Source organism: Aptenodytes patagonicus, chromosome 5 (genome assembly GCF_965638725.1).
Source record: "Aptenodytes patagonicus chromosome 5, bAptPat1.pri.cur, whole genome shotgun sequence".
Lineage (NCBI taxonomy): Eukaryota > Metazoa > Chordata > Aves > Sphenisciformes > Spheniscidae > Aptenodytes > Aptenodytes patagonicus.
Genome location: NC_134953.1, coordinates 58,785,328 through 58,806,752, shown reverse-complemented (window position 1 = coordinate 58,806,752; position 21,425 = coordinate 58,785,328). Strand labels below are relative to the sequence as shown.

At 39.8% G+C, this 21,425-nt stretch overlaps 1 protein-coding gene across 1 annotated transcript in view; it reads left to right on the top strand.

Annotated features, from left to right (window-relative positions):
* PDE4B (phosphodiesterase 4B) overlaps nt 1-21,425 on the top strand; it is a 224,137-nt gene that overhangs the window by 16,568 nt on the left and 186,144 nt on the right. Inside the window, exons 2-3 of the mRNA XM_076339990.1 lie at nt 9,457-9,565; nt 12,664-12,899. Of these exons, the coding sequence (XP_076196105.1) occupies nt 9,524-9,565; nt 12,664-12,899 (278 nt within the window). The 5' untranslated portion in view covers nt 9,457-9,523. The remainder of the gene's footprint in view (nt 1-9,456; nt 9,566-12,663; nt 12,900-21,425) is intronic.

The window sequence follows — 21,425 nt, the reverse complement described above, 5'->3', positions numbered from 1 at the left end:
TAATGGAAGTGGTCTTAGCTAGTGGTTGGTAGAAAACATCTGTGCATTTGAAGAATCCCAAAGGGTTTTCTGTTAGTCTTAATATTTTTTTTCTTTTTAAATTTTTTCATGGGATGGACAGACAGAAATTTCATTCTGGAAGTTGCTAGTATGGAAGAAAAATCGGGATAAATTGGGTTTGTAGTTGACCATGCTAAGCTAATGCAGTCATGTCCTCTTTAATACTTCGAATGCCATGCTTTGCCTTTGCAGATGAGATGTGAAATTTAATTTTTATTTACTCTGTTTCTGTATGAAAAAGGGACTTTCTGAGAAGTGGAGCCATTTGATGAACCACTTATCCTCCAAAGTGAGAGTGTTATGACAGATGCCTATAGGCATAAATTTTGGAATGGGGTTGAGTTCTCCTGACAAGCCTCAATATCCTCACTTAGAGAATTTCCTTACTTCTAAATGAATGATTAAGTTATTTTTGAAACCTCAGAATGTAACTGTTTTTTAATAAATAGTAAATAGGGGAGTTAGGCGAAGAATGTGGATTAAAAATAGGTTCTCTTTTCTAATCTGTGCATACACAGCTTGTGTACTCTTTCCTGGGTGCTCTTGTGCAATGGTAAGTGTAGCTGGTTCTCTGTCTTATTTCTGGCTCTGCTTTGACTCATAACTGATTTTGAGTCAGTCACTTTTTTTTTTCCTGTGCATTTTTCCTGTGTCCGCTACTGTAAGGCTGAGCACACTTGCCAAATGCTTTGAGGTCGGTGGGTGAAAAGTGTTGTGATGATGTTAAATGAATCCAAAACCTAGGTAGGAGATGCTGAGACAACAGTTAGCTTTACTGTTGATAGATGGCTGGTTTTCGTATGAGAGATGATGTGCGTGTTCCAGTGTATTTTATAAAATTTTTGAGACAATGCACTGTAGCATGGAATGATTATTCCTGCACTTAGTAACAGAGTAATAGCAGCTACTGCTGCACAAAATCTGTGATCTAAAAAAATAAATCCTTCGTATTTCACTAACAAAAATGATGCTGCAGACAGGCAGCGTTGTTAGAAACAATATATTGTGCGCGGCTAGATGCTGTTACCCTAGGAGTAACCTAATTTTGTACTCATTTAACAGCCCGGAGGGGTATCTCCCAGACTCTTCTTTCTCCTTCCTTGGACTCCTTACAGGATTGTCTTTTATGAGTGGTCTAGGATGCACAATTTATGAAAATGCAATTTATCAGCTGCAGAATCCTTCTTCCTGGTGAAGAAGGGACACGGGGGGAAAGCAGAAAAACGGCAGCAGCTGTTTACCATGGCAAGGAGCATCGTTTTTCCTTTTTATTTAGTTTTTGTGTGTGTCTGTGGTCAGAAAAGCTAGTTACCTGAACTTGCTGTTACCGCTATGGAAGCATTTACTCTAATTGGCCATGGAGAATAGGTTTTGCCACAGGCAATTAAACTGTTTTGTTAGGTGGTGTTTCATGGCCCGCAGGGTTGTGTTTTTGAGGCTGGGCTGCGAGATGAGCAGGACCTGCCTGAGTGTGACTACCTGGTACAGAAAACCACCGTGCCGCAGCGTGGAGAGCTCTGTTCCCAGCTGTTGACTAGTGCCTTCTCTTGTTTGAAGATCATGCTTGTTCAGCCCCGCATCTCCCACTTTATAAACCATCTGCAAATAAGACAGGACAGCAAGAAGGGTTATGGGAGACTCAAGAGAGATTCTTGTTAATTATTATGGGATTTTTACCTGCCTAAACAGTACAAGGAAAAAAAAAAAAGAGGGGGCAGCGTGCCTGGCTGAGCAACTGAGGTAGTGCCTGGCTCATCGCAGGGCGGGGGAAGCGTGGAGCAGTGTGGAAACGGCGTTTATAGCAGGACTCTAACTTGCATGGGGCCTCACCGGAAGGAGCCCCCCTTGGCTGCAGCATTGCACCATGGTTTCTCCCCTCGCCTGTAGGCCTCATAGGCCTGGCACAGCTGATCAGCGGGGCAGAGATCTTGCCACAGCACTGGCTCCGGTCTGTGGGGTGAGCTTCTGCCCTGTGACGCAGATGCAAGGCGCAGATGCAGCGGTGATAAAAGTAGCTAAGCCTGTCTCTTGCATAACATGCAGGATTTGAGGGGTCTGCTGTTCACTGGGCTGTTAGCATTTCTTGTAGGTGCTTTGAACTTTCTCCTTCAGCCTCTTGCTCTGCAGTTGGTGTACAGATAAGATTTCATCTTACTTTTGTGGGTCCTCTCCTTTGCAGGTTTCAGCTAGCTTTATTTTGGTTCTCTAGGGACCTCTTGCAGTTCTGATTTTGCATTTCATGTTTCCCCACTATTCTTTAGCATTTTTTTTCAAAGAGAAAAATTGGCAAGGTTAGGAATGTTCCTCTGTTTACAAGAGTTCTGGAGGATGTGTTCCTCTGAGGATGCTCTTTATTTGTAGGCTTGATTGTGCACTTCTCTGCTTAGGATCATTGTGTTGCTTTGCTGCTTGGCTCCAGTATTTAAAAAAAAAAAAAAAAGGGAAAAAAACCCCTTTTTGTAGGCTGTTTGAACTTGGCTCTTTCCATGAAAAACTGTAGGGAAAAGACAGATCTGAGGATTTTAGAATCCTCTTGGACTAGAGCAATATATGGGTGAGTTTAGGAAGGTAAGAAATAAATCAGTGGCACGAGGCAAGTGCCGCATTAGCTGGCGATGACACAGTAAGTAAGTTTCCCCACGCTGTTCCTCCAGCACATGCTAATCCTGCCTGATCTGCAGTGTTTCCATTATCTATGTAGACCAGCAAAGCTTAGTGCATTATGCTCCTTTCCTAATAAAAACACATGGGGAACACAAAGTCTATTTTTTAAAAAAGCAACCTACCAATCTAAAGGGGGAAAATTTGCATTGCGTGCATTTTCTGTTGCACTGTTTTTTGTTGTATTTTTAAAGTGATGTGGATTTTTTAAAAGCATAATTAATAATTGTTCTTTGCTCTCTGAATGTTGTTCAGCTCCACTCTGAGGAGTGGGAGGCTCTGCTAGTCATTTGCACATGGAACAAGAAAGGTATAAATTGCATCTTTTAATAGTATGCTTCACTTTCCTAAATAATTACCTTGAAAAACCCGTATGTGCTGGTAGGTAGCACTACTAAACTGTATCCTTTGTTGCTGTCAGAACTGATTTTTAAATTAATTGTGTTTGACTGCAATAGTAGATAAACTGTTTTAGAAATGTAAGATTTAAAAATCATTAACATAGTAAAGAAAATAGAATAGTGTTTTTGCAATTCTTTCTTCTGCCCAGGCTATTAAAACAATATAGTCATAGTTTCTCAGCAGTAATAGTGAAAAATATTGCTTGTATTTCATGGGAGTTCTGCAGAGCACGTTAGGCCTAATGACAGTAAGCAATGTAATGATAGGTTCAAATTAGTATTGATTTTCCTATCATAACTGAAATAAATGAAGAGCAATGACAACCTGATTGTACCCTCTGCTGGAAACCAAAGAGTTACTGGAATTTCTGGAATAGACTGGCTTGGCTATTCTCAGCTTTAATGATTAGGTTGCCAGAGAGAAGATGAGCCTTTGCAATCCTCTTACCTTGGCAATATCTCAGTAAGAAACCTCCTAATGAAAGTTAAGACACTGTTTTAATAAGGATAATTTACCCAGTGGTAACATGGGAAGAGAGCGGGTTTTTAATGTTTTTTATTTGGCCCTGCACAACTTTGACAGAACTTTCTCAAGTCCGTACAAAGAGTATCCTGTGTATGGCATTCACTTTTTATAATAAAAGAATTGGTTTAATTTATATTGTAGATAAATTTGTAACTTTATCACATGGCACAGATGCCTGATAGCTTAAAAACAGCAAACTAATTTAGGCTTGGTTTGCATACTCAGCCTGTAATTCACAGGTTGGCAATTATGAGAAAGCTTAAAGCAGCCTTGGAAGAGTACAAACTGGAGTAATCACTTCTCTAGTTGGATGATATTGGTAGATCCTTAGCACTTCTATAGCAAACTTAGTTTATGTCAGAATTGCAGTGATAAGAAATAAAGCTAGTTTTACCTCTCAGGGCAAATCCTTCTTTTCTGAGTCTGTTTTCATAGGTTACAGGCATTTGTGCTAATAGATGCCCTTGCTTTTGCTTTGTGTAGTGCTATGAAGTCTTCTCAGCATTTTATGAAAATTATAATAGATTGAGTTTTCTGAGGAGGAGTGAGTTTCTTGGAGCTGCCGTAAGCTCTGCAGACCAGTTTAGTTGTTTCTGTTCACAAGAAATGGGAAAAGACCACTGAAAAAACAACTTTTTGCCCTCTAAATAAGTAGTAAAAAGGGCTGTTTGGGAAATTCTTATGTATGTACTTCTGGGAGGCTGTGTCCAGGTAGCTGGACATAATAGTGGTAGTGACAGAGCTAAAAGTTTAGGCTTAATACTGGAAAAAATAGCCTAGTGCCTAAATTGGTGAAAGGGAAGAAGGTACAGTTAATTCTTCCGTGGCTCAAGATGTGTGTGTGTGATGCAAAAATAAAATGGTAAAATCCCTGAAACTAATTTTTCAAGGGAATGTAATTCTGCAGAAACATTTGACTGGTATTTCTTTGAAGTTTTATTTGTTGTATGTACAGCTTGTAAACATACTGCATGTTTGTTCCTGCTGTAGGTGGATAGCTCCAGTACCTGCGGTGCTGCTGCCATGCTGTGCAACCAGTTGGCCATGACCTCCATTTCCTTTTTTGTAAGCAAGTTGACCTTATTAGTAATCCGAGGGCAAAGAATTGCTCTCACATTTTGAAGTTGCTCATTTTGTTTAAGGTAAAATACAAAGCCATCGCTGTTCAGGTATCAATTGCTATTTATACCTCAATTTGCCTTTGACCAGTGTTAAATCCACCTAGGGTTTATTTTTCTTACAAGGAACTGTGTGCAGTTTCTAAGCCTGAAGCAAGAGCCCATGTGTTTTGTCTGGGAGAGTTAGACCCGAGATTGTCACTTTTTTTTTTGGTGACTGTCACCCTGTCTGAGTATGTACTTCACCCTGTGAAGTTTTGATGATCTTTAAGGAGAATCAAGTTGTTTGAATCCCAGCTCGCAAATGATGTAATTATCTGTGTGATCAGATAATCTCCTTCATCCCAGCCCTTTCCTTAGTAAAGCTGCTCTATTAATTCACCATTCAGGTTTCTGTTTTTATCTCTGATCATCTTCAGGTTCTGCTGAACCTGTAAGGATCAGCATTTTGTTGCTGGGAAAAATACTGCCTCAGTAATGTGTGTCACGGCCTGGGCAGCGCTGCTGGCAGTTGGGAAGAAACAGGTATGGTACTGCAGAACGCGCTGTATTATCTGAGTTTCACCAGGTTTTGTTTTGTTTTTTCGCTCTCTCTCAATCTTTGTGTCTTGCCTTCTTGAAAAGTGGGAGGAAATGAATTTAGAGTATGAAAGCAGCCAGGTAAACAGCTCTGCTTGCCAAAACCTTTTGTTAATCCAAAGAAATAGCACTGCACGAGCAGCAAAAATGTAATCCTCCTGGCCCTGCCTTGTCTGTGTTTTGAGGAGGGGAGTATCATTAGGGGTGAGAGGGTTAATCTCCTTGTCATATAACCCTGTGGCTTTAAAGCTGCCCATGCAGAAGCCAAAATGTGTGGGAAAACAGCGACATGGTGAAATGTGTATCTTGTATTTCAAATCATACCAGAACTTGCACATTAAGATGCGTTTTAGGAATTTTTTTAAATAGTGGATTTCACACTGGATGAGTTGAATAGCTATTTTTAAAAAAGTGTGTAGGAAAAGCAGGCTTTATCACATGCATCCATGTACTTGTATCCTCACCACTGTCAGTTGCCAGTTTTGAACCCTGTTAATTCATACCTTTGCTATAAGGCTTTATCACTCTGAAATTGCTGGAGTGTTTACTGTCATTTTTGAAAGACATGGTCGTGGAGCACAAAAAAGTTCAGGTGGAAGAACTAGGTCAGCTTGGTGTAAAAAGAAATGTCATACCCTACCTAGGATATATTCCAGCAAAATGGATTAGACCCAACTGCAGCACTAAAAGAGTACTTTTCTTTGTAGTCTAATATCAAATGCAAAGCCTTGCTGCTTTTAGGCATTCCTTGTTACCCACACTTAACCAGCCTGCTGGGATATAGTTTCTTTTTGGAGAATTTGGGTAGTGGAGAGAAACTCTTTGCTTGTAACAAAAGATTGCATGAACTAGAAAATGTGTGTGAGAAAAACTTTCCAGTAAGCCTCTTTGGGGTGTTTTTGGTTGTTTTTTTTACCCTAGGTGTTCGTCCCAGGTGTCAGATCTTTTATGTAAAGACACAAGAAAAGAATGACTCAGATTTTAACAGTAATTTAGTCATGACTAACGGAAGTCTGAGATTTTCTTGGTAGGCTCTTCAGAAATGCAATCCACGTGGAACAAAATGTGTAAGTTTTTTTTTTTTTTTTATAATTATTCATGTTCTGATTAAACTTACTTTGACAAATTGGTAAATATTTATAAAGGAAAGGAAGTTGTGGTATAAGAGGACTCAGGTGTCCACAGACACGATCTGCTAGTCAGTCTGGTCCATCTCTCCATGTCTTGTTTCCTAGTGTTGGTTCTGATCCTAAAGTTCAGCAAAATTTAGGAGACACTCTTAGGCTCTCGTTCTTTCAGATTTTTTTTCCAAAGATGTTTTCCTGGATACTTATTTATGTGTTTACTTATTTACTTTATGTATTTACTTACTTATTTATGTCAGTTTGTGAACTGACATATTCAGGAGGGAGATGCAGTTGTTAGTCCCACTGTGGGACATGCTGCAGTGTGAGCTCGTTTGTGTTGGGCATCACAAACTGCACAGCAGGGCAGTCATGAACATCTCAAACTTGTACTTTATTAAGCACTAAAGGATCCACCTCTGAGACACAAATCTGCTTAGTTCTGCTGCTTATGAAACTGCTTCCTTCTTTTGTTCCTTCTACGAATTTTGTCTGTATATTACAGAGGTATATGTGTTTATTTCTGGCAGCAAATAGTCATGCCATATCTTCCTAGTCTGTGGATTCGTACCACTGTTATGGTTGTCTTTACCTGCATGGTATCATCTAATTTGCTGTCTGCTGTCAGTTTTGGATTCCTTTTACAACAGGGCTTTTTAGTTTCTCCCGATTGTTGAAGATGGATAAAATTGTTAAACTTATTCTAGAATTTTATTCTGATACTGTAGCATGACTTTTACGCTGCTAATAGGTTAATGACTTTTCTCACTTCTAGCCTGCTCATCTAATTGTAATATGGATCAAAAGCTAGATAAGGTTTGCAGAGAGAAGTAACGTTGCCACACAACCGTGCTGCCAAGTGTCAGGTTTTTAATAGCCATTCCACTGCTGTAATGTCTAAACCCACCCTGATTGCTTAGCTGGTGCATGCATGTGACCTGTTGTCGTAAGAAGAGGGTTCTTGATCAGGCCGTAAATCTGTTTTTCCCACTGGCCTGGCTCTGGTGTCAGCCAGCAATGGATGCTGAGAGGAGAGCAAGCCTGGGGGGAGGCATTGCAGAGTGCTTTTTGTTGTTTTCTGTCCTTTGCTCCTGTATGGTCCTGTTCATCCTTTTCTGAAGGGAAGCTGTTTAGGTGCTTTAGAAGACAAATCCCTCAGCTCTTTTCCAATGCTGCTTCATACAGGATGGAATGTATAGCCCTGTGTGCTGGCACTTGTGCTGAAATGGTAGTGAGTTATGTCTGGCATGGATCTGAGCACTCCGAACGCTTTGGCTGGCGATGAAGGGATATATGTGTGTTGGATGTATGAACCCTAAGGAAATGAAAACAACTGGAGGTGCCTGTGCCACAGCCAGAACTGCAGGCAGACTCAAGTACAGTGCTGGTGGTGTGTTTTCTTTGAGTTTGTTTTGTTCTCTTTCTCTCTCTCTCTTTCTTTTTTCCCCGGAGTGATCTGGTTTAGAGGGAAGCAGGTTCATTACAGCACTTCTCTTGGGCATGGGAGAGCAGATGAGCAGTTGGCTCCTGGAGACTGTGATGTCCTTAGACCTCTGTGATCAGAGGCACCACTCTGTATTCAGATGCTATGCCTGAGAGTTAGTGTGGCTTTTTTCTGTAAGCTTTTTTGATTTAAATAGGTAGAGGTGCAAGCTAAATAGCGTTTAACCTGGGCACGATGGTATTAAACTGAATCTGAACCCTCAATGGCACAGTTGTGTGGTGGCTGGAAGCCAAGCCAAGCTGCCACGCTTGAGCGTACAGACTTCTGAATTGATTGTGGGGTGGGAACCAAAGAACAGCAATTGCTGTGTAAGATGGCTTTCAGTACCTGCTGCCGGGGCTTCGAACCTCACAGTAAAAGCGAGTGGTGCAGGCTGCCTGCTTTCTGGGACCCTGACTGCTGGTAGTGGCAGGGAAGAGAATTAGGTGCCTAAATTTTGATGCCTCCTCTGCCCCGTATCAGCTGGGTAGATCACCAGGGTCTGGCAGCCCTTTTTTGCAGGCAGTCTGAATTCCTTATTGCTCTCCTGAACTTGCACTGCATGAACAGGTGACCTGAATACAGTTCAAAATCCCTGATTTCTCAGGGAGTGAGCATCATGTTAGAAGTCTAACATCACCAAGCCTGAAACCGTTGCACAGCTTTTTGCGGTGGCTTCAGCACCGAAGTTTAGAAACAGTGGCCCTTCAGCAGTCTTCTACCTCAAAGGTAATCCTTCCAAGCAGGGGAGAAAATTTGTCAGCACAGAAAAAGTGGCACTCCAGCTCTACCTGTTCTTTGGGGAAAGAAAAGAAAAAACCCACAACCCTCAGTGTTCTCTCTGTATAATCATGACTAGCTTTTTTTATGAGAACTAAATCCACAGCAAGAAAGAGCAGGGGGCCTGGGAACACTCGAAGGGGGGTTGTTCCCATGTGCTGGTTTCCCCTGCTGCTTCAGCTGCTCGGCTGTGTTTCATTCCCCTTAGCACTTTTGCATAGTTCAAAGTGGCTGCAGTGTTACCCTTTACAGAAGGCTGTAATTTAGTGGCTGAAGTGGTGTGTGCATGCCAGTGTGATAATAAATAATGTTTGTGAGTTATGATTAAATCTTAGAATTGCATACAAATGCAATTCCTTTTCTTCTGTGAGAGCCAGCTCAAGCCATTCTTGGAGACCTTCTATACTGTACCTGTGAAAAGGGCTCATTTAAAGAAAAATTCTCTGCAAGTAGAACCCGTTAGCTTTGATCCTGTATTACTAGACATGTTTCAGGGCTTGCTTAGATTGCAGAGCCTTGTGAATACTGGTTACTTTTAACATGATTTTACTAAAAATTGAATCGTCCTTTCACTAATAGAGAGCTACACTTGCATAACATCTGCTGCCAAGTCTTTTATGAAAATGGACAGTAAGTTATAAATCAGCTGTGGTGTTAGCAGTTAGCTCCATAGTTTATTATCAAAACAGTTTGTTATTAAAAAATACGTTTTTTTTTCTTTCAGGTTGCCTGTCTGAAGAAATTGGATTGAATAAGAGTTCTTTATAACGGGGTGCACTTTAATCTCTATAATGAAGAAAAGCAGAAGTGTCATGACGGTAACTGCAGATGAGGTAAGCATCTTCTAAAGGCCTGTTTTATTTTTCCCAGTACTTCATGAAAATGAGATTAAAAATTTGTTTTGGCTTATTTTGTAAGTATCAGCTGCTTTTGCTTTGGTTACTCATTGATTTCCTTCAAGTTGTTTGCAGCTCATACAATAAGCATAAAATTAGCTTTTTGTTTAAAAAATAAAAAAAAAAGTTTTTGTTTAAAAACAAACAAACCAACCCCCACACCATGAGAAGTTTAGAGGAGTCTTATGCAGAGCATATACTTTACTGGTCTTTGGTCAGTGTAATACTGGCAGGCAGCAGGGACCGAACATTTCCATACCTTATGGAAGCAGTGTTCTGGATCCCATCTTTGTGCCTGTGCTGTAATTGTATACTTAGAAGTGTTTCAACATCTCTCCCCACTGTAGTTGCTGAACACCTAATGTGATGATGCATGTGTTATTCCATTACTACACTTGCTAATCATCATCATAATCCCCTATCAATTAAACTCCAGTTCCCATTCTCTGGAGAAATGTATCAGTTTGTAATGATGGCATGATAACCGCAGCCTTAATTGTCTTGTTTGTCACAGCTGGCGCTTGCCAAAGATGGAAAACCACGTGGAATTTATATGAAAATACAGTGGAGGAGTGGAACCTAATAGTTAGTGTATCCTATAGCACTCCTTCAATAAATGTGTGTTTCTTTTACACTCTTAGACTACATGTTGCACTGCTTCATAGTCAGTTTGCCTGCACATGATGCTGGGTCAACTTAGTCCTTGCTGATTTTAATGAAAGCAGGCATCTGAAATCTAATGGGAAGCTAGAATACTCTGCTGTACACTTCTTAAATAATAACAAAAAATTAAACAGTCTTACAAAGATTATTAATAAAGGCAGGTTAAGTCAGATCCTCATATAGAAGGCACGCTTTCCTTTCTGGGGTTCCTAGGAGTATTTTTGCCCTGATTTTTGTGCTGTGAAAGAGTAGGGTTTGGATCACTGAAGATCTCTAGCATATTTTTGGAAACACAGCATGCCAAATATTTCGAACTTCTATCTAGGTCATTATGATGTTGATGCCTTAGTAACTTCATGGATCTGTGCCAGCATGCCTTATAGCACTTCAGGCTATATGCAAGGAGTGAAGTAGCTATGGGCCATGTTGTTTCCTGTCTGGATGCTTCACGTGGTTGTGGGATGGGCAAGCAAATAGGGAAAGTTGAGAAAACTGGTAGTATGCCTTTGTCTCATCAGTTTTGTCTTTCATTCCCATGTTGAGATTCCTTGCTGAGATAACAGAGTAGATGGTACCACAGAATTGTTTACTTTAACAGTGTCATGACAGTGGAGAACATACTTTCTATTAGAAACTATGAGGCAATGAAGGACTCATGCTACTTTGCAGTTGTTCATGAAGGACCTAATAACTGACTACGGAAAATTAAACCACTCATTTTTTTTTTTAAGTTACTCAGTGCTGGCTGGGAGAGCGCAGTGGTAGCAGTTTGTAGGGAAAGTGAACCAAGGGATTTGGGGAGGCTGTAAGGTGGGCTTGGAAGGGTCTGTGAAGGGTGGAGAGAGCAGGGTGGAGATCAAAATTGAGGAGCAGGTAGAAGAGGAGGAAAAAAATCTATGGGGTTGCCATAGATATATATACTGATTATAATAACCCTCCAGCTTCTACTGGTAGCTCATCACACACAATACAGAAAGATTCTCATTTATATTGGACAACTGTATCTGACTAGCTAAATTCTCTGGGTAAGACCAAAACTGACAACCCTCTTGCAGTGCTGTTCCGCTGTGGGAGAACTTCTGTCTTGGGTTTGAGAAGACTGACAGCCAGTTCTGTGATCATGGTGATGTTTTTAAATAAAAATCAGTAGAAAATAGAAGAGGAAAAACTGCTTCAACTGATCAAAACCTTTTTTTGAGACTATTTCTACTAGCAATGCCAGACATAGGGTAGGGTAGCCTAGCTGGGAGTTCCTCCCACTGAATAGCTCTTGGATGATTCATGATGTGTCTAAGTCCAGTATTCTTGGCACCTTTCTCTGCCTGGTGATTGATCAAAAAAAAGTGGCAAACCATTATGTTTGTGATGTGGAGAGGAATGATACTTCAGATGGATGCTGAGTGAAATGTTTTCTGACAAAGTTCAAAATTTCAGAAGTTTAACGTATCACCGAAGTGACCTGGATTATTGAAGTGTTCAATTAGACTAGAATTAGATGTTGAATTTAGCTTAGACAAGTTATGAGTGAATTTTCAAGTTCATTCATAACTTAGAATCATAGAATCATTAAGGTTTGGAAAAGACCTCTAAGATCATCGAATCCAACTGTCAACCCAATACCACCATGTCCACTAAACCATGTCCCTAAGCGCCTCATCTACACGTCTTTTAAATATTTCCAGGGATGGTGACTCAACCACTTCCCTGGGCAGCCTGTTCCAATGTTTAACCACTCTTTCAGTAAGGAAATTTTTCCTCACGTCCAATCTAAACCTCCCCTGGCGCAACTGGAGGCCATTTCCTCTCGTCCTATCGCTTGTTACTTGGGAGAAGGGACCGACACCCACCTCGCTACAACCTCCTTTCAGGTAGTTGTAGAGAGCGATGAGGTCTCCCCTCAGCCTCCTTTTGACTAGGCTAAACAACCCCAGTTCCCTCAGCAGCTCCTCATAAGACTTGTTCTCCAGACCCTTCACCATCTTTGTTGCCCTTCTCTGGACGCGCTCCAACACCTCAACATCCTTCTTGTAGTGAGGGGCCCAAAACTGAACACAGTATTTGAGGCGCGGCCTCACCAGTGCTGAGTACAGGGGCACGATCACTTCCCTAGTCCTGCTGGCCACGCTATTGCTGATACAGGCCAGGATGCCATTGGCCTTCTTGGCCGCCTGGGCACACTGCCGGCTCATGTTCAGCCAGCTGTCAACAACTTCATAAAATAACAATGCAGCGAAGTCAGGCTCTGCCAAGATTTCATCATACAGTTATTTTTTGTGAGTAACTATGACTGTAGAACAAAAATCGAATGTATTTTATCCTCATGGAGGAAAAAATTTGTTTGCAGAACTTCAGTGGCTTTTCTGTCTTTGCAGAATGCTCTGGATTACCTGGAGTGTGGGCTGAGTAAGTCCTACAGTACTTCTAGCCACGCTCTGGGCATAGACCTTTGGAGAGGAAGAAGATGTTGTTCTGGTAATTTGCAGTTACCGCCACTATCCCAAAGACAAACAGAAAAAGCAAGGACACCTGACAGAGACATTGTCTGTAGACCAACAACTCTGCCTTTGTTGACACCTCCAAGTATTGCAATCACCACTTACCAAGACTGGTAGGTTATTTCCCTTTGTTATGAATCTCACGTGGTTGGGGGTGTTTTTTATGGGTTTTTGTTGTTTTCTAGTTTTGAGTGGGTTTTTTTTTTTTTTTTTTTTTTGGAAGACACTAGATAATTATCTTGTATCTATACTAATCAGTATTGTTGATGTTTATCAGTTGGTGTGTCATGGATGTAATTTTACAAAGTAATTGCCTTTTTTTGAAATTCTACTTCTGTTAAAACCTCTTCTGTTCACTTTTTTTGTTCATCTTCATGAAACTTTTGTGTCGTAAATTCCGATCTTGGCCAGAGGATTTGTGGTACTAGCTTCCCACCCACAGAAGAATTCAGGATGGTGGTAGACTCTTCTACAACAGATTGAGGAAAAAGGCTTTAGCTCTCTGGCTATTTCCTGTCCAAGTGTTAGAAGACAGTCTTGGAAAAGCATTTGAATCTGATATTAAGCTCAAGAAAAGTCCCAAAGAAACTATCGGAGAGCTGATTAAAAGGGGGTTGCTAAGAGGCGAGTTCCAAAACAGAAACTGAATGTTAAGTGCCAAAACAAGGAAATTGATCTAGAGGGAGGAGAGGAAGACAAAGCCCCGAGTATTAATGCGTTGGAATTGTAATGGTAGATTTTAATGGCAAAATAAGGTTAGATGTCCAACTTGCCATATGAATCTTGAAATGGCATTGCAATGCAACCTTAAAACCTGTACTCTCAATTTCAGATTTCAAGTGTGCTTTAGATTCTAGTTTTTAAATGCTCTACTCTCAATTTCATTTGCTGGCTGCAAGAGATGTTCACATCATTATTTCCAAGTCTGAATCTGGTTTTAGCTTCTGTTAAGCTCAGCACTCTTCAGGGTTGGCATTTCCATTTGCATTTGAACAATTATAGAGGACATCCTAAATTAATTTGTTAGAGTCCTTTAAAAACAGTTTTCCTATTGAAAATAGGATTTTTAAACTATGCACTTGAATAGATGAGATACAGAAATCAAAGAGGGGCTTTTGTTCAATTTTTGCATTTAATTGCTGTGGATAAATTTAACAAAATGAGTTATCTAATTTCAGATGGATTGTGAATTTTGACAATAAAAGGGTTGGTTTACCTTTATGAGCATTTTATGAGTGTTCCCTTTTGTGTATCTGCAGCACTTTGTAATCTTGACTGCAAGACAATTGAGAGCCTATTCATAAGGTGTGCTTTTAAGAATGAATTAGTTCTGATCTTTGAATACACCTTCATACACGATTTAGGAAAGCGCAAGGAATTGCAGTGGATTTATCATTAGTTTTCTTTGTAACACAAGGGGGCATTGCTGCTCCTCTCTTCTATTACAGCAGAATCAATGTATGCATATTGTGTTGCGCAACATGTATTTTTCTTGAACGGTATGCCAATCAAAGAGAGAACACTTATAACTGATACTCAGGTGACTGCTGTTTCTTTACTGCTGTTAATCTCTTATAAGTGAGCAGATAGCTTCTGACTTCTCTGTTTTGCTTGAATCTGTCATACCTGTTTACAGCCATATAGCAAGTTGGGAGTTGCTGGTTAGTGTGACTGCAATGCAGCGTGCTGTTCCAGCACGTTGTTACACATGCATCTTTGCATCCCCCTCACCTTTCTGACTTGGGCACCAGTTAGACTGACTGCTCTAACAGCTGGGCAGAAATTTGGTCTAATCTTTCCCATTTTCTGTTTAAGTTCTAGTCATCAAGGGCTTTTGAATAGGTTAGCACTGTTCTCTACCCCATGCCAGGCAGTTCCTTACCTATGCAATTTCCAGTTACTCAGAGCCTGACCATACTCTCAGGGAGCACAGTCATGATTGAGACTTTTTTTGTGTAGGAGCGGGGCAAGTGCGAGCTGGTCCCTAAGCTGTTTGGGCTTTTATATTGTGGTTCAGTTCTGCATGAAATATACCCTAGAGGCAGATTATATTTGTGTAAGCCTGGTATGTGCCATTGTGTTGAAACAGCTTTGGAATGATATGAGCATTAAGAGACTCAGTGAGTAGGCAATAAAGTGATAGGAAAATTTCAGTGTAGATAAATACAAAGTGATATATCTGAGCATGAAAGAATCGTAGCTGCAAAACAATATTACTAGTCAGGAGTAAGAGCCTGGGTATAGGATAGAAGTCCAATAGAGTTGCAAGTTCAGTGCTTATTAATGGTCAAAAAAGGAAATTAATTGTTAAAGATTTGAAGGAAAAGAATAGGGGATAAAACATAGCACGTCAGGACGCGATGGTAGGAGCCCATGACTTGGTCAAATGTGGAATATAGTGTACAGTTCTGGTCCTTCCTCTCAAAAAGGGTATAGCAGAACTAAAAAGGGTTAAAGGCCTCTAAGATGATCAAACATACAGAACAGCTTCTGCACTGGGATTGACCAAGGAGGCTGGGACTCTTCAGCATGGAAAAGGTAGTTGAGGAAAGGGATGGGACCGAGATCTTGCTAGTGGTATGAAGATGTAGTTGATCAAACTACATCTTATCATCCCTCCTAATAGGAGAACAAGGGGCCATCAAATAAATTGGTATGGCAGACGTGAAGCGAGTGCAAGGAGGTAGTTCCTTACGCAGTTTCTAGTTACGCTGTGGAACTTTGTGCCATAGGATACTGTAGATGCTAGAAGTTTGAGCAGGCTCAAGGGAAAGCTTAACAGATCCTTGGAGGAGTAATCTGTTGTGATTTCCTTCTGAATACATAAACCCCATGTCTTGTTCAGCTTCTGAACTGCAAGTTGTTTAGGACTGGGAAATATTTGAGGGGAAGTATCATACATGTTCGCCTTCTGTTCCTTTCTGTTCTGTGCTTTTAATCTCTTGTGACAGTCAAGGTGATGGGCTAAATGTACCATTGGCCTGACCAGTAAGACCATTCTTACATTACAAGTCTGGGCTTTTTTTGACCTCACTTTATTCCTTGGAGCTTTAACAAAAATGCTTGAGGCCACAGGCAGAAAATTAACATGTTTTAAGCAATCGGGGGAAAAAAGGCTTTACACATGTAAAATGTGGCCTAATGCCATTAAACAGTGTAATCCTCATACTGAAACAGGAAAGAGGATACTCCTTGTGTAAAAAGTATCCAACTCTTAGTTTCATAGGATTATAGGATAATTCAGGCTGGAAGGGACGTCAGGAGGTTTCTAGTCCAACCCCTTGCTCGCAGTGAGGTCAGCCCAGGTTGCTCAGGGGGCTTTATCTAGTCTGATCTTGAAAACCTCCAAGGGTGGAGGCTTGACATACTCTTTGGGCAACCTGTTCTGCTGCGTGACTGTCCTCAACTCAGAAAAAAGTCTCCGTATGTCTGGTCAGAATTTCTCGTGATTTGTTTTCTGCCAGTTGTCTTGTGTTTCCCAGTGTTTCGGTGGAAGGTAATGGCAGTGTTCTGTTCCTTGGAAGTGTGGCGTGCATCTTCATTAGTCCATAAATCTACCCCGTTAATGCAGCACTGAATATTCAGGTTGCACTGCTTTAGGCCCCTAACATGATGTCTCTGGGCTATGGAAATTGTTCACTAAATTTATTCCCTGGGTTTAGATTCAGGATGCAGAGGTTTCCTGACCTGTTTATGTTCCCAAAGGTAGACAGTCTTGCTACAGCTTGTACAAGATCAAGTTCATTGATACTGTTACAGCAGTGGAGTTAGTGAATCATGCAAAAGGAAACTCTTTGCTGAAATTTAAATGTAACTGGCCTTGGTCTAAGACATTTGGGGTCCACACAACTAAAATGCATAAACAATGTAAGGTCCAGGTATAGGTTTTCTGTAAGGTAAATCATCATAACTCTTACGCATGCAATACAAATTGCTTAACATTCACTTAGTATGTTGGGTTTTTTTTCCTGAGGCTTCATAGAGTTGTAGCTTGGAGACACTTTCTACAAGAGATCAATAGGACTCATTCAGAAGTGTGCAGGTTTACCCGAGCTTTCTGTGATCTATTTCTGTGCATATGACACCCCAAAGACAGATGTGAAACACCTCATTATTATGACACGAAACATGATTCCTAGAAATAATGTCTTTATTTCATTTGTGTAGTGTGCATAGTAGCTATCATCTTTTTTTTGTAATGACTGTAAGACTGTTAAAGAGATTCCTAGCGGTATCATGATGCCAGTTAACTTTTCATGCTGATATACAAGTTCCTCATTACACTGTTATATTTAGTGTATCTTCAGAAACACATACAAAACTTCTATAAGGGACATTTGTCTTTTTTACTAGGGCAGGTATGATGGAAGTGAAGCTTTTCATGGGCATTTCATACTGAACAAAGAAGTCACTTCAGTTTGGGGTTTGGTTTTCCTATTTGTGCAAGCCATTGTAGTCTTTGTAGAAATTTGTTGTCTTAACCAGAAAAACAGTAACGAAGTTTCTGGAGAGGCAGGGATAAATCAAAACCCGATCACCAGAGGATTGCTCTGAACTGTAAGGTGCAAAAGCTCTGTCTCTGTTGGGGTTATTTCTCTTTTCTCCTGTTAACTTGATTAAATCCCTGGGGAAACTCTCACTGCAGGTATTTGGGGTGTGCATTCTTCTGAGACATTCTTCCAGTTCTTCCATTACCTGTTAGCACAAATGGCAAATATCTCTGTTATCAAATGAGATTTCTAAACTGAAATCCTGGAAGAGAGTTTATGTATAATAATATATCTGTGGTTCTTCCTGGAGCAATTCAGGAAATGCCACATCTGTGAAATACAATGCTTCCCACTACTACACGTGCATCTTGCACAGCTCTGTATGTTACCAAGCTCTTTGCAAAACCTTACCTATCAATGGAGAATATAGTCAGATTATATTACAGCAGCTTCAGTACTTTGTTTTCTTTTAAAAATATTGTTCATTATTGGTTAGGTGAAATTTGGTTCTGTCATCACTGAAATGGTACAAAATTCAACCTGCAACATCAGCGCTGTGCTACAGATAATGTGCTAAGAATGCACTAACTGTGGAAATTTAGCTGTTTCTGGGATTGCAGTAACTGGTTTGAAGAAAAGAATAACAGAGTTCAAATACAGAACATTATTTGGGAGGGGTAGAGGAAAATAAGCCTGTTCCTTCTGTAAGTAGTTTTTCTGCCACATTTTTTCAGAAATCACCTTAAATTTAACTTCCAGTGGTAATACAAAAGTAAGAACTGTGAGAGGGTGAGCCATGACTTACTCCTGAGTTGTTTTTTTTCTTTTTTTTATTAGAACTGTGTTTTCTTGGTCCGACAAGATCTATAACTAGCAAAGAAAAAATGGGCAGGCTGACTTCAAAGCAATAATTCCAAGCCAGCTGCGATGTAATAATATTTTGTGTGGAAATGGCAAGGCAGTACACATACAAAATAGCTTTCATGAGTCATGCAAGGGAAGAGATATATAGGATATAGACCTTCAAGTGGCAATCTGAATGTAGAAGTCTTATAAGCTTCTTTTGCACAAATTTTGTCCATATTTTCATAAAAGTTGTTAAAATGTTTTCCACAATCCTGCTCCATATTTTATAACTAAAGCTTTGTGATAATTAATCCAGGCAAGAGGAGAGAACAAGGGTGTGAAGAATATATTTGTTGCTACACTTAGAGCATCCAAAATAGTTCTCTTACCTTATTTCTTGATAGTTACCAGCTCCTGGGTTAGGTTTGACAGCTAGCTTCTGATTTACACCATTTCTACACATTTGACTCAGGTCTGTGGAGACATTTTGACAGTTGTGCATCAAGTTTCTATGTTGAAATAAAAATAAGTTCTATGATGAGTGCCAAAGCATAAGGAAATAAAGGCCTTAAGAATTCTATTAAGAGTTGATATGGTTAATATTAAATATAGTAAGAAGTCCACTTTTTCAGGGCATAGAGATTCTGTTAAACATTTAGACTATGGTATTAAATGCTGTATTGAAATATGTGTGTCGCTAATTGTCCAATGCAAAAGCTACCTTGCTCTTCTGAGAGAGCAAAACGAGAACTCATTAGGTTTGAAGGAAGTTGTCTGCTGACAGAGTTGGTTGCTATTTGAGTCACATTCTTGCCACTTACTAAAAAAATTAACCATTAGTCTGTCTTTACTTTTTAAGATTAGTTTTTTACAGCATTCATAATTAATCAGCAAACTGTAGTGTATTGTGTGTCTGTGAGCTTGCTGTATTATTGCTAGTCATTTGTCAGTGGTCAGGTCTATAGCTTGCTTTGTTCTGAAATAATTTTATTGTGCAGGTTGGTGGTCAGAATATAAAAGGAAACTGTTACGGGATTGATCCTATTTTCCATGTCCATCTGAAAATCTTCTTGAAGTTGGGTATGCAAAGAAGGGTGCGTGAGTGCATTACTGCATTGTGAAATGTGTGTGCACGGCAAGGGCTGGCGCGTGTATGTAGTGTCAGATCTATGCTTGTAGTACTGCACGTTGTTCTCCAGATGGTGATCGTGGGCAGCAAATTAGATGCAACATTAAAAAAAAAAACCCCAAATTCAGTATAATTTGGTCTGAGACCAAACCTTCAGCAGAAATGCTGACTTCAGCTAGGGCCAGCTTGTAGCCATCGTGAAGCTGTTAGGCTGGTAATAATTAATTGAGGGATAGATACGGAAAGTTAGAATGATAAAGGGGATGGAGATTTGCATGGAGGATTAAAAAGGATAATAAAACTGTAGTCAGGCTAGTAAACTAAGCAGGAGGTAATGTGCCCAGTCACTCCTTTACATATTTGAAATCTGTAAATCCCATGGAATGAAAGGAAATATTTAGGGTAATAGGAAGATTAAGTAGGAACAGTGGGATGAAAAACAGAAGTTCAGAAGGAGGAATGCTGTTTTGTGGAAGTGTGAGGCTTTTTTGTTTTGGCTTTTTAAATGTTGTTTCAGACTGGGATAATATCCTGTGAAATAGGTTGAAGTCGTTTTTCTTAGATAATTTCAAATTCAGCTAGATAAGAACTGATATATGATGTGAAAAATAAAAATCTAGGAGGAAAAAAAAACCCTTAAAAACATGTTTTTTATTTTTATACCTATATTTAAAATTATTTAAACCACAGAATGGTTGAAGTTGGAAGGGACCTCTGGACATCATCTGGTCCAAAATGTTTATTATTTACATAAATCACATCAGTTTTTGTTGTAATAAAGCAGGATTGATTATTCTGATTGAACATGCTTCCTGTATTTCAAAAGCTTGTACCACGTTTCTGTGGGGCATTTAGTTACCTTGAAAAAGGAGGTCAGCTGTATTTGTCATAACATCTCATATATTCTATGGGAGAAATAATTTTTAATTACTCTGTGCTGTTTCTGGAAAATGTATATGATAGCTTAGTTTTGAAAATCAGACTTACTATGATTTGTTCTAAGTTTCCTAACAATATGGAAGGTGTAGAGAGTATTGAAGAGTGTTAGATCTGGAAACAGTCCTAAAGGTTTTCATCTGCTCAGTGATTTTTTTTGTTTGTTCTTCAGTAGGGGAAAATGTTATCTGGTACATTTAGGGATGGCTCATTCCTGGTGGTGAACACTGGAATTGGTAGGAGCTTGGAGTGCTGGGGATTCCTCAATATAGTCTCTGAAAAGCTGAAAATGTTCTGTTGTGAAATAGTGCTTATGTTGTCTACAGGTAGATCATAAAAATTACATAAAGCAGTTCACTAAGGCTTAAATCTGTTTGGGTTCACCAAGGTGGGAGGTAGGGGCTGCTTGCCTAGTATGAGAAGAGGAAAATTCCTTGACTTTGTTACCACTGTTGCCCCTCCCAGCTTCATTTTAACACCTCACAAAGACATGGAGGAGGAAATGTAGATAGTGAGATAATTTAGAGAAATGTCTTCTCTAAAATTTTGCTACTTTCTCCCTTAGTAAGATGTTTCCACCAGAGAATACCCCATCCTCACTGACTTGGTTGGGGGGATGGTGGTTCTTCCTGACCAGGAACCATGTAGAGTAGAGGATCAGTCAAAGAATCAAAACTAAACCGTGATGCTGTGTTGGCACTCACAGTTAGCCTGCTCCCCTGGCTCTGCTACGAGAAGGCTGGTTTGTGGGGGGGTCACTGGTGGACCCCCGTCCCCATCTGACATGACACAACAAATCCTGGAGATCTGTTTATGAAAAATAAATCACAAGAATCCTTCATAATAGGAAAAAATGGTGGGCAACCCAAATATATAGGGGTCACTGCTTGCTTGTTTTATACATAGACAGTACAAATGCAAACCTATCTAAAAAGAAACTGCTGCAGAGATAATTTGTGCTACCTCTGAGTTATCACTGAAGTTATTTTCTCAGCTAAAAATATACAGATAAGTGTTTTGACTGCCTATATTTAGACATTGTCTGTTGCTGTCAGATTTTGAAGCTCTTGGATCTTCTTCTCAGTTGGAATATTTTTTTATTTTTATGTTTTCTAGAAGGCCTAAATAGAATAACTATGATTTATGTGTGGTGTAGTTGGTATAGAGGAATTCTAAGAAAAAAAATGATGTTGGATTAATCATAGGTTTTGAATTAAAAATTACATTATTTTTGTACA